We start from the raw sequence: 12397 nt of genomic DNA, 5'->3' as shown, positions 1-12397 counted from the left end.
CTCCCCAGGCGTGACGTCCTCAGGGCCCTCCACGCGTGGTGCCTGCCAGAGCCTCACCCCTGTTCCTGGCTGTGTGGTGCTCCCCGTGTGTGTGGACCACAGTGTGTGTCCACCACGCGGTGACGGCCGCTGGGTAGGGGAGGGTCCATCCTGTTTTGAATTCCGGGGTCAGCCGGAGGCTTGGGCAGAGCTACGTCAGGGCCTCATGCCCATGAGGAGACTTGGGGACCTCGGCAGGTTGGGGCACCCCTGCTGTGAGTCAGCTTAGGATGAACCTGGGGGGTCCCTGCTGGGCTCCCGGAGCCGCCCCCCAGGAGCCACGGGCTGGGGCCTGGTCCAGGGTCCCTCAGCCTGGGGTCTCAGCACAGGGACACAGGTGGGCAGGCTGGATGTGATGCCCACCCCACAGGGTCAGTGGTGGGATGCCCACTCGGGATGGGCGATGGCCCTGGGAACCCACGCACAGTGTCCGAATGGTGCCGCGGACCAGGGAGCACCCCACGCCAGAGGGAGAGCTGGGCGCATGCGAGGCCGCGATGGGGGGCTGATGGAGGTGAGGAAGACCACGGGGCGGACGCTGGATGGGCCCGGGAGGCTGCGGCAGGGCGGGCTCGGTCTCCAGGGCCTCAGCAGTGTGCACGTTTAACCGCTCCCCTGAGCTGTCAACACGGGCACCGATGGCGTGGCGGCCAGCACCGTCGGCACTGGCGTCTTGAGTGAGTGACCGCGTGGTGGAGGCTGCGCCTCTCACAGCTTTGGCCCTGGGCCCAGGGAGCCCTGGGAGGAGGCGAGAGAGGTGGATAGCCCCGTTGTCTGGCCCTGGGACACCACGGGGAGCGTCCCCACGCTGAGGGTGAGCGGGAGCCCCAGGGCACGGCGTCCACCCTCCAGGCGAGCAGGGAACCCCAGGACACACTGTCCACCTGCTGGAGACTCGGGGAGCCCCAGGACATGCCGTCCACCCGCCAGGCAAACGGGAGCCCCAGGACGCACTGTCCATCTGCTGGAGACTCGGGGAGCCCCAGGATGCACTGCCCATCTGTTAGAGGCTCAGGGAGCCCCAGGACATGCCATCCACTTGCCAGGGAGCCTCAGGAAGTGCTGTGCACCCACCAAGCGAGCAGGGGAGCCCCAGGACGCACCGTCTGCCTGCCGGAGGCTCGGGGAGCCCCAGGACACATCGTCCACCTGCTGGAGGTTCAGGGAGCCCCAGGGCATGCTGTCCACCTGCTGGAGACTCAGGGAGCCCCAGGACGCACCGTCCGCCTGCTGGAGGCTTGGGGAGCCCCAGGAAGTGCCGTGCAGCACCCGGCAGGCTGTCCCCCAGGCACAGCAGACTCCGTGCCCTGGTGACAAAGCTGCAGTCACTCTGTTGGGACAAGCAGGAATCAGAGCTGACGTGCTCTCAGACCCCCGGGGCCTCGGGCTGTTTTGTCCACTGCTTCACTACTCTGAACATTTGTGTAGTAAAATAGACCAAGACGGTGACATCCGCCGAAGCAGGCGGAGGGGAGCATGCCCACAGCTGGCCGGCAGGGCAGGGGGAGTGGACACCCAGGCACAGCCCTGGCTGGCCGGGCACTCGCGGTGTTTTGCCGCCCCCTGGTGGCAGCACGCGCTGGCTCCTGGCCACCCCTGGCCGGCGACAGACCCAGTGTTCAGCACCTCTGTGCCAGGTGCCTGGCGGCCTTGGCGAAATCCCCTTAATATGAATGTGTCTGCCTTCCGCGCACAGGGAGAAACGGGCTGGGAGGAGGGGAGGGGGGGCGAGAGGCCGAGCTGGGACGCTGGGCTCGGTCACTCCTGGACCTTGTGGGCCTCAGTCCCCCCACGGCCCCACCCTGGACGGGTTATTTTCAGGAAAGGTCATTGGAGGCAGGGGCCAGAGGCAGAGACGGGGGCCGGGGAGCTGGGCGAGGCAGCCAGGACCCGGCCAGCGGGTTCGAAGCCGCAGACCAAGAGGCGTGGGACCAGCAGCAGCCCTGGGAGCTGACCGCAGGGCCTGCACCTCGGCCTCAGACGCTGCCCACAGAGAGGGAAAGAGATGGTGACGGAGGGGGATCCGTTAGTGAATTAGGAAAGTGCTCCGCAGTGCCCCCTGCTGGCGCCCCGAGGCCACCTCTTAGAATTTCCATGTATTCGGAGGGCAGAGTGACAGAGGTGGTCGCCCCCTGGTTCAGGCCTCAGACGGCCACGACGGCTGGGGGTCCCCCTCGGGTGGGAGGGGCCAAGCCCTCGGCCGTCACTGCTGTCTCCTGGGTGCCTGTGAGCGGGGGTTGGGGGGAGGGGACTGGGAGCGGAACTGGGACCTCAACCAGGGTCTCCCCTGTGGGATGCTGGGGTCTTAATTCCAGGTCAGATCCTGTTTTTCTATTTATTAGACAAGTGCTTTCAGTGATCCAGCTGCTTAATCTGCCGTCTGCAGTGCTGGCATCCCATATGGGCACTGGTTCGAGTCCCGGCTGCTCCACTTCCTATCCAGCTTCCTGCTATAGGCCTGGGAAAGAAAGCAGTGGACGATGGCCCAAGTGCTTGGGCCCCTGCACCCGCGTGGGAGACCCAGCTTCCAGCTCCTGGCTTTGGCCTGGCCCAGCACGGGCCATTGTGGCATCTGGGGAGTGAACCAGCAGATGGAAGCCCTCTCTCTCTCTCTCTCTCTCTCCCCCTCTGTTGTTCACTCTGCCCTGCGAGGGGTATAGGGGAGGCCCCCTCCACCCTCTGCCCTCCGCATGGTCAGATCCCACAGGCCTTGAATCCCCGCAGGAAACAGCAAAGGTTTGGGTGCTGGGGGCTCAGGGCACCGCCCTGCCTGCTGCCTCTGTGGGTCTGGCCAGGGACCTCCTCCTCTGGGCCGGCGCCTCCCAGGCCACTCCATCGGGGAGCAGGTGTGGGAGACACTGGGCTTCTGCGCATGGCGGCCGGACCTGCCCAGTCCGTCATTTGGCCATCAGGTCATCCGGCTGGGCCCGGCTGCTGCGAGCCCTCCCACGCGCCCAGCCTGCGGCGCGGGGCTCAGCCCCAGGAAGCGGACTTCGTCCTGGTTCTGTGGACACTGGGAGTCAGTCCACGACAGCGCGGGGAGGGGCTCTGGGAGCCAGCGCGGGCTGCTCTGGGCATCTGCTGGCGGCCGCCACGGTCAGCCTCAGCCCCGGGCCTGAGCGGCTGTGACAGCCAGCGCAGGGAGCCCGGATCGCGCACCTGTGCCCACGCCTGCTCGACCCGCGGCCGCGGGGGGTGGGGTCTCGCCGTGGCTCCCTGCTTCCTCAGGTCAGAGCCCGGGGCCGCCCCCGGCTGCTGCGCCCCCGCTCCCCCTCCCGCCCCCTGTGGCCGCTCCCCTGGGCTCCTCCGAGCCAGCACTGAGTTGGCTCCTACTGTATGCCACACTCTCCATGACCGTGCGGATGGTGCGGGCATTCGGGCGGAGCCCCCAGGGCGCTGCCTTGGGGTCCCCGGAGCTCCGCCAGGGGCGCGGGGTTGGGGGGAGGCCCGAGGGGGGAGCCGCCGGTGGGGGTGCTGTCACTGTGAGGTGGGGTGAGGTCGCCGTGGGGGAGGGGAGGTCACCTCCACCTGGGCCCTGATCTCCAGCCTGGAGCCGCTTGGTGACTTGGTGATGTGAGGAAGGGGAGGCGGTGGGGGCGGGCTCCGGGTGGGCTCAAGACCCTCACTCGCACCACAGCCTGGTCCCCCCACTGTTTGGGGTACAAGGGCCCACCTGAGCCTGGCTTGGGCCGAGGAGGCCCGGGGACACTCCTGGGCAGTGGTGCGTCCATGGCCCCGTGTGCTGGGGCCCGGCTGCCTCCACCAGGCTCTGCGGGGGGAGCCGAGGCCAGGCTGTGCTGGGCCGTCCGGCACCCACACCCCTGCCCCTGGGGAGAACACGGTCCACTCCGTGGGGGGGCTCAACAGTGGACAGGCGGGGGTGGGAGTCGGGGAGCCCCTGAGGGCCTCGCGCCCTTTCAGCCCCCAGGCAGGCATCAGCCGAGCACTTGCTGTGTGCGCAGGCCGGGAACGCCCAGTGGGGGCCTCAGCCCGACTTGGGGCGCACAGCCCAGTGGGATGGGGCCTGAAGTCACCCAGAAACACGGGCCAGGCGGATGGTGGAGGCACAGGAGGCGGGGCTGGCGGTTCCCAGTTTATTTCTTGGTGCAGGTGCACCGGCAGTGTGGGGTGGACAGGAGCCCCCTTCAGCCCCAAGCTGACCTTCTTCTGTCAGGCCAGGGGGCTTCCTCCATGCCAGGCTCTGGGTGCCCTGTGGAAGGGGCGTGGGGGCAGCACTGCCCCCCCCGGCAGGCTTGGGGTGCCAGTCTCCCCCCACAGACTGTCAGAGTGGGAGTGAGTGTTCCCCCCACAACCTGCAGCCCCCCCAAGCTCTCTGGAACTGTGACTCCACCCTCAGACTGGCAGGAACAAGGACCCCAGAGAGTTTGGCAGAGTCCTGGAACCACCAGCACCTGCAGACCCCAAAGCAGCAGAATCCCCTGGGAAATAAGTGGGACAGACCCTCCACCGCAGCCCACGCCACACCCGCCGGGGCCAGGGCCCAGAGCACAGCGCGAGGAGTGAACAGCCCCTGACTCCCAGTGGGCAGTCCTGGGGTGGGGCTGGCTCCTAGGGGGGCCATCTGGGGGCGGGGCTGACTCCCAGTGGGCAGTCCTGGGGTGGGGCTGACTCCCAGGTGGGCAGTCCGGGGGGCAGGGCTGACTCCCAGGTGGGCAGTCCGGGGGGCAGGGCTGACTCCCAGTGGGCAGTCCTGGGGTGGGGCTGGCTCCTAGGGGGGCCATCTGGGGGCGGGGCTGACTCCCAGTGGGCAGTCCTGGGGTGGGGCTGGCTCCCAGGTGGGCAGTCCCGGGGCGGGGCTGACTCCCAGGGTGGGCAGTCCTGGGGGTGGGGCTGACTCCCAGGTGGGCAGTCCTGGGGCGGGGCTGACTCCCAGGTGGGCAGTCCTGGGGGGGGGGCTGGCTCCCAGGTGGACAGTCCTGGGGCGGGGCTGACTCCTAGGTGGGCAGTCCTGGGGCGGGGCTGATCCCCAGGTGGGCAGTCCGGGGGGCGGGGCTGAATCCCAGGGTGGGCAGTCCTGGGGGTGGGGCTGGCTCCCAGGGTGGGCAGTCCTGGGGGTGGGGCAGATTCCCAGGTGGGCAGTCCGGGGGGCAGGGCTGACTCCCAGTGGGCAGTCCTGGGGTGGGGCTGACTCTCAGGGGGGCAGTCCTGGGGTGGGGCTGGCTCCCAGGTGGGCAGTCCCGGGGCGGGGCTGGCTCCCAGGTGGGCAGTCCGGGGGGCAGGGCTGACTCCCAGGTGGGCAGTCCGGGGGGCAGGGCTGACTCCCAGTGGGCAGTCCTGGGGTGGGGCTGACTCCCAGTGGGCAGTCCCGGGGTGGGGCTGGCTCCCAGGTGGGCAGTCCCGGGGCGGGGCTGACTCCCAGGGTGGGCAGTCCTGGGGGTGGGGCTGACTCCCAGGTGGGCAGTCCTGGGGCGGGGCTGACTCCCAGGTGGGCAGTCCTGGGGGGGGGCTGGCTCCCAGGTGGACAGTCCTGGGGCGGGGCTGACTCCCAGGTGGGCAGTCCTGGGAGCGGGGCTGACCCCCAGGTGGGCAGTCCTGGGGTGGGACTGACCCCCAGGGTGGGCAGTCCTGGGGGTGGGGCTGGCTCCCAGGGTGGGCAGTCCTGGGGGTGGGGCAGACTCCCAGGGGGGCAGTCCTGGGGCGGGGCTGACTCCCAGGGGGCAGTCCTGGGGGCGGGGCTGACTCCCAGGGGGGCAGTCCTGGGGTGGGGCTGACTCCCAGGGGGGCAGTCCTGGGGCGGGGCTGGCTCCCAGGTGGGCAGTCCTGGGGCGGGGCTGACTCCCAGGGTGGGCAGTACTGGGGGGCGGGGCTGACTCCCAGGGTGGGCCGTCCCGGGGCGGGGCGGGCCAGGCTCAGTCCTCGTCCCCGCTGGCGTAGATGCCGGCTTCCCAGCGCTCCGCCAGGGCGTTCTTGTGGCGGGTCACCCGCGTGGCTCCCAGCACCTGCACAAGAGGAGGCTCAGTGCCCAGCGGACTGGAACAGGGGGAAGCCGGACCCTCCCGCCCTCCGTAGGGGACCCCTGACTCCTGGGAGTGTGGGCAAGGAAGCTGCAGACCTAGGCTGGGCCGTGGCCTCATCCCCAAGCCCAGGGATGGCCACGGACCCCCTATGCACCCCCAGCTGTGGCCGGTGGCCGTGGCAGGCATCACAAGCAGATCGCGGCAGAATCCACCCAGGGACTCCGTGGCTGGGCGGCCCGGCCCTGCCGCCTCGGGTGGGGAGGGAGGGACTTGCGCACTGGCCAGAGCACGCTTACCTCGGAGTTGATGCCGTCTGAAGGGTTGATGCCTGCGTACTGGGGAGAAGCACAGAGGTCAGCCCCAGGCCCGCAGTCGGCTCTGTCACTGGGCGGGGCAGCAGTGGCCACGCCCCCTGCCCAGGGCGCTCTGCCCGGAGTGCGGGGGTCCTGGACTCAGGACCACTGCCATGCTGGCAGGTGGTGGCTGCTCTCTCCCCATGCCCGGGCGCTGGCGGGAGAGGCCCCTACACCCTACCAGGGAGCAGCGTGGCCTGTGGCTGGTCGCTGGCGTGGGGTTTCTGGGCAGCACGGCCACGGGCACGAGTGACCGCCGAGGGGCTACAGGCACAGACATGCGGTGATGGGGATGGACTGCCTCCTGCCCTTTAGCCTTTGACCCCGCCCAGGGGGCCATATTCTGCACCGATGGGGCCGCGGGCGGACATGGCTCCCAGTGGGCCTGGCTGGACTCACCCACTCCTTCCTTCTCTGCCGAGGAGCCTGGTCCCCGGGCGCCTCGGCCGTCCACACCAGGTCCGAGTGCAGGTGGACGGGGGAGACTGTGGGCGACTCGGACACTGAGTAGCTCCCGGTGATGCCTGGGGGGCGGGGCAGGGGCAGGAGGGGGCCTCAGCCAGGGCGGAAGGTGCCAGGGAGCCAGGCGGCCCGAGGCTGGCAGCGAGGCTGACCAGGGCCAAGGGCACAGGCTGCAGACGCCGAGCCTCCCCAGCGGACAGAGCCCGAGCGGCCGCCCACCCGCTCCCCCTCCTCACCGGACGCCCAGGAGGAGCTCCTGGAGCCTGGGCCCCGGCGCTCGTCCGCCGGCGGGGAGCGGCCAGCGGCGGCGCGCGCCCTGTCCCGCTCCTGCTCCACCTCCCGCTCGCGGCGCAGGACGCGCTCCACCTCACGCTCCAGCAGCTCCGACGACTGGGACCGCTGCAGCCGCCAGGCCGGGGGCGTCTCGGCCTCCCGGCCCCACGCCAGGGGCTCCTCGGGCGCCCGGAACCGCAGCGGACGCAGGAGGAAGTACTCGGAGCGCACGGCGGGCCCGGGTTGTCCGGGCGGTTCCGTGCGCTGCGCCCCGGGGCCCGGCGGCGTCATGGTTGGGGCCACAACCTTGGTCTCCTGCGAGGAGCGGCCGGCAGGCTTGCGCGGCACCCCGAAGGCGGAAAACTCCAGCGGGGGGCCCCCGGAGTTCAGGTAGGGCTGGTAGGCGTCGGGCGGGATGCGGTTCACCCTCCGCACCTCCGGCGGGGGGTCCGCCGCGCGGGCGTCCGGGGTGGGGCTGAGGATGGCATCCGAGCTGAGGACCCGCCGCAGGCCGGCCCGGTGGTCCGCGCCCCGCTCGTCCGGGGTGGCCGCCCGGCCGGCCTGCCGGCCCTGGCGCCGGTGATCCTCCTCGCGCTGCGTCTCCTGCACCAGGTCCCGCTGGACGTAGAGCGAGGGGCGCCGCCGGTCCCGCCGCGGGGCCTCGCTCAGGCTCACGCTGGTCAGCAGTGGGCGGGAGGGGACCTGCACCAGCTCCTGCGGGCCCCCCGCCGGCTGCAGCCCCCTCTGTGCGCGCAGGGCCGCCTCCCGCTCCTGTGCCAGGCGGATCTCCCGCTCAATGGGCGTCTCCTTGGGAGGCTCCGAGGACTCCGCCAGGGACCCCGGGCCGGCGCCGGCGGTGCCTTGGGCCCGGGGTCCGCTGGACAAACCACGGATGCTCTGGTCTTCTCGGACCACCTCCTTGGCGAGGGGCTGGCCAGGGACATACCCGTTGGCCAGGAGGGGCCCATTCAGGGCCTTGGGGGCCGTGCTGACCCTGGGCAGGGGGGTCCGCGGGACCCCCGCGTTGGCCTGCTCCAGGCTCAGGAACTGCTCTCTGGCTGCCAGGAAGTCGATCTGCTCCCTGTCCACGGAGCTGTCCTCCTGCTGTGCTGTCGGAGGCCGGCCGGGGGGCCTGGGGTCCCCGTGGTCCGGGGTGCCTTGGAGTGTGGCCACTGTGCCGCTCCTTCTGACCGCCTGGTCCTGGACCACCGCCCAGCGCTCCTGCTCCAAGTCCCGAAGCTGCCTGGGCCGGGCACCCCTGGCCTCCAGGTAGTAGGCCCGCAGCTCCTCCTCCTCTTCCTCCTCCTCCAGATAGAGGGGCCGTGGGGAAGGCTGGCCGGGGAAGGCCCGCAGGCCATAGGACGCCCCTCTGCTGCCCGTGTCTTGCAGCTGGGCCTGGTGGTCCCTAGGCCACGCCTGTGGCTCACCCTGGCTCCAGCCGCTGGCCTCGGGCCCCACGTCCACCAGCTGGATGGTGTAGCTGGCACCCTCGTCCAGAGCCAGGCCCGTGACGCGGGGGATGCCGAAGATGGGGTGTCTGGTCACGCTGTCCATCCTGGCCCCCGCCATCTTCCCAGGGGATGGAGACCTCTGCTTCCCTAGGGGGAAGGAAACCACGCCCAGGTCAGAGCCCTCAGCCAAGTGGCTCCTGTGATTGGCTTAGGGGTGGCCAAATGGCCCAGACTGGCCAATCAGAGCATTCCACCTGCTGCGGCCTCTGTGATTGGTTCATGGACACATGAGTGACCCAGACTGGCCAATAACATGAACTCTGGGACCTTGCGATGCCGATGCTGGAGGCGGGGACTCGCTGAGGGCTGTGCCTGGTCCCCCAGGGGTGCAGCGGCTTTAGGGTAAGCCCGACGCTGACCCCAGCTCAGCTCTTGGATCCAACCGCACCTGAGTCCCCAGGAGTCCCGCCAACAGCCCGGCAGCTTGCCTCATCTGTGGCTGACACCTTCGGCCCAGCAAATTCCCGCTCCAGACCCCGTCACCTGCCGTGTGGAGCCACGCCCTCGCACACCCCCAGCCCGGGGCCCCGCCCACCTCCCCAGACACACAGCTGCCTGCCCCAGCCCCGGACCCCCGCCCACCTCCCCAGGCACACAGCTGCCTGCCCCAGCCCGGGGCCCCACCCACCTCCCCAGGCACACAGCTGCCTGCCCCAGCCTGGGACCCCGCCCACCTCCCCAGGCACACAGCTGCCTGCCCCAGCCCGGGACCCCCGCCCACCTCCCCAGGCACACAGCTGCCTGCCCTGCCGTCTGGTCACCTGGCATTCAGGGGTGGTGGCCCTGGTGGGGACGCCTGCTTCAGGCTCCCATACCCTGACCTACGCCCTGCACCACCCTGGCCCAACGTCCCGTCCCAGAAAGCCAGGATGGGCTGGGGAATGCCTCGAACCTTGTCCTGCTGGGCTTTGTCCCTGCCCTCTCCCAGGCGGTAGGTCCCACACCTGCTGCGGCTCCAGGGTGCGTTACGCCCCCACCAGACCCTCACACTCCACATTCTGCCCCCACCCCGGCTTTGTTTGTGGAGCCCAGGAGATGCCTCCTCCATGAGGCCCCCGGGGCGCGCCTGCCCAGGAGCGTCTGGTCTCGATGACGCACAGTGGACACTGGGGGACAGCGCTCGATGCCGCTGGCTCCCAGAGCTTTGGGGGTCCTGCTGCTTTTCCCCAGGAGCGCCCACAAGGACAACGTAGCCTCTCCCTGGGCCCCGGGGGGCCCTGCCTGGAGCAATGGAACCCACACGGTGCCCGTGGCCTGCAGCCTCCTGGACGAGCAAGGTGTCACACACGAGGGCAGGCGGCCCTGGGGACTGGCACTGGGCGCGCTGCCTGTGGCGGGCCCCGCACGTCCCCGTCCCGTCCAGCTCCCTGCTGCCGGCCGGGAGCAGCGGTGACGGCCCAAGTGCCTGTGAGCCCCGGCTGGAGCTCGGGGCTTGCAGCTTCGGCCTGGCCCAGCCCTGGCTGTCGCAGGCATCTGGGGCGTGACCCAGCGGACGGAACTTGTGTGTCTGTTGCTCCCTCTCCCTCTCTCTGCCTGTTAAATAAATGGAATAGTCCTGGAAGTAAATAGACCGAGAGCAAGCAGCTGGGTGACAAATCCCAGACCAGCTCGGCCTTGGACCCGGTCTGGGGGCCCTGGACACGCAGCCCCCAGCCCCAGCCCGGCTACCACGGCACGGGCCAGCTCTCTGGGACCCCCTCTTCCCAAGGCTCCAGATGAGCACCCCTACCCCCAGCCCGGCATACAGCAGGTGCTTAACCAGGACCTGCTAAGCTAACAGGACTCTGCCCGGTGAGCTCTGGGATGGGGGAGGCTGGGCCCCTCCCTGCCGCTCTGGACTCCCCCCCCCCCCCCCCCCGCCACCCATGAGGCAGCCGCGCGGAGCTGGAGGGAGTTTGCCCAGAGGATTTACGAAGGAGCTGGAATTCACTGGGGACAGGGCCCCTCCCTGCCCCGCCCACCCTTGGGGCTTCCTCTTCCACCGGGTGATTCACCCAGGCCCGCTGGTGCGGTCAAGGGCGAGGTGGCCCACCTGCCTGTGACCCGCACACACCCCTCCGCCTCGGCGTCCCCACCCGGGCCACCTGGCGGGGAGCAGCCCCCCGGGGGTCACACGGCCTTGGCGCGGCCCCAGGTTCTCAGTTCCCTCCTGGGAAGCACCCAGGTTGCCCTGCGGCCCCACCCCGCATCCCAGAGATACCAGACTGAAACCGGGTTTATGGCCCTGGCTCGCACGCCTGTGCCCGCCTCACCCTGCCTGGCTCCCTGCCTGCCCGCCGGGCGGGGGCTCCCTGGAGGGCCCTGGGCTGGGGCAGGCAGCAGGGAGGTGCTCCTGGCTAAGCCCCCTGCACCCCCGCCCTAACCTCGCACACCCCAGACCCCAGGCCTCCCTCCTGATTCCCCAAGACAGCCGCGGGGGCCCCAGGGGGGGGTTCACAGCCCAAAGCCTCCCAGAGCGCGGTTTCTCTCCCACCCCGAATTCCCAGAGCCGGTGGGGACCCCTGGGGCCTCTGGCTGTGGGACGCCCATCAGGCCCCTCCCTTGCGGGTAGGGTTTGGGGACTTGGGGGCCCAGAGCCTGGGACAAGGGCCCTTGGGGGCACAGGCCCCTAGGCTCCCAAGTCCAAGGCCCCAGCTATGTTCAGAGGGGCACAGGGTGGGCACGGGGCTCTCCTACAGCCCCATGGCGCAAACACCCAGATCCGACCCCAGGCGGGACCCCCGGCCCGGCCCCCAGGCGCTCCCAGCCTTACCGTGGGCTCCGGCCTCTCTGCAGCCCTGCCCGTGGCCGCTGAGGCCTCCAGCTCCGCCCTGTGGGCCTGGTTGCCAGGGCAGAGGCCCCACCTGGGAGCAGGTGTGCCCCTCCAGCCCCGCCCGGGCGCAGGAGACAAAGTCCAGAGGAGGGGGAAAGGCGATACCCGGCCGGGCAGAGGGCGGGCGCCGTGCCCACTGTGGCTGCCCCAAGCTCCAGCGCTGCCCCTCCCCCCGCGCTTCCCGGAGAGGATGCCCAGTCCGGCCACAGGCCTCCCGAGCCCCGCCCCCCTCTGCCGCAGCCCCCGGTGGCCTCCTTGAGTAATCCGCATGCCCCACTGGGTGGGGGTTCTGCCGGGCCCGGGTTCGAATCCCGCTGACCTCCCCGAGAGCCACGGCAGGCGCGCCCTTGAGGGGCTGGATGGCACCAGAGAGACCCGAAAGACCCGGCCCCACCCTGCCCCTCTGAACCCGTCTCTTCTGCCCGCAGTGGGCGGCCAGGACGGGGGCTTGGAGGGCCCAGGCCAGAGGCTCCGTCCGAGCACCGGGGGCTATGGGCGTGGGACCCCGGACGTCTGCGGTGGGCCTAGGTCCCCACGTCCTTCCTCCCGGGCCAGGGCTCAGGGCTCAGGGTGCTCATTCCACAGATGGGGACACGACACCCAGCTCACCAGGGGCACCGCCTGGGGTGGGGGTGGGCTGCCCCCTCCCCTGAGCCCCCCGCCCCCCACAGCACATGTGGGGCACCACAGGGACCCTCTTCCCCAGGGCACGAGAACCGAGCCCGGGCCCAGGCAGGGGCAGCACCCTGCCCCCCGGCTCCAGGCCTTACCTGCCCAGGTGCTGTCCGAGGCACAGGTGTGGGTGGGGCTGCAGCACCTACTGCCCACAGCGGCCGGGTGGGCTCCGGAGCTGAGCGGCGGCAGGCAGGAGGACGTCCCTGGCCTGGGCCTCTTGCTGCCTCCGTTTTATGGCCAACCCCGCAGGCCCCACCCCCGGCGGCCGGCGCCCCGCAGGCCCCACCCCCAGCG

The 12397-nt window shown here is 70.7% G+C and overlaps 1 protein-coding gene across 2 annotated transcripts; it reads right to left on the bottom strand.

Annotated features, from left to right (window-relative positions):
- Positions 1-4119: 4119 nt before the first annotated feature.
- Positions 4120-12353, bottom strand: MISP (mitotic spindle positioning). 2 transcript variants are annotated; one of them, XM_051842306.2, is made up of 5 exons: positions 12199-12353; positions 7069-8703; positions 6770-6894; positions 6314-6352; positions 4120-5999 (listed from the first exon to the last, which is right to left on the bottom strand). In XM_051842306.2, exons 2-5 carry the CDS (start codon positions 8672-8674, stop codon positions 5910-5912), a joined length of 1860 nt encoding a protein of 619 aa, XP_051698266.1. In that variant the 5' UTR covers positions 8675-8703; positions 12199-12353; the 3' UTR covers positions 4120-5909. The 2 variants fall into 2 exon arrangements, with proteins under 2 accessions (XP_051698266.1, XP_051698267.1); XM_051842307.2 differs by lacking the exon at positions 12199-12353 and adding an exon at positions 11369-11523.
- Between the last annotated feature and the right edge of the window lie 44 nt (positions 12354-12397).

This window comes from Oryctolagus cuniculus, chromosome 16 (assembly GCF_964237555.1).
Source record: "Oryctolagus cuniculus chromosome 16, mOryCun1.1, whole genome shotgun sequence".
NCBI classification, from domain to species: Eukaryota; Metazoa; Chordata; class Mammalia; order Lagomorpha; family Leporidae; genus Oryctolagus; species Oryctolagus cuniculus.
This window is presented reverse-complemented; position numbering and strand designations above follow the sequence as displayed.

Bases quoted from the DNA above. Each gene is read 5' to 3' on its own strand.
- MISP (XM_051842306.2), bottom strand. From the start codon at position 8,674: ATGGCGGGGGCCAGGATGGACAGCGTGACCAGACACCCCATCTTCGGC. The intron at 6,353-6,769 runs GTGAGTCCAGCC...GCTTCTCCCCAG, and splicing joins GGCAGAGAAGGAAGGAGTGG to TACGCAGGCATCAACCCTTC. The intron at 6,000-6,313 runs GTAAGCGTGCTC...CCTCTTGTGCAG, and splicing joins CAGACGGCATCAACTCCGAG to GTGCTGGGAGCCACGCGGGT.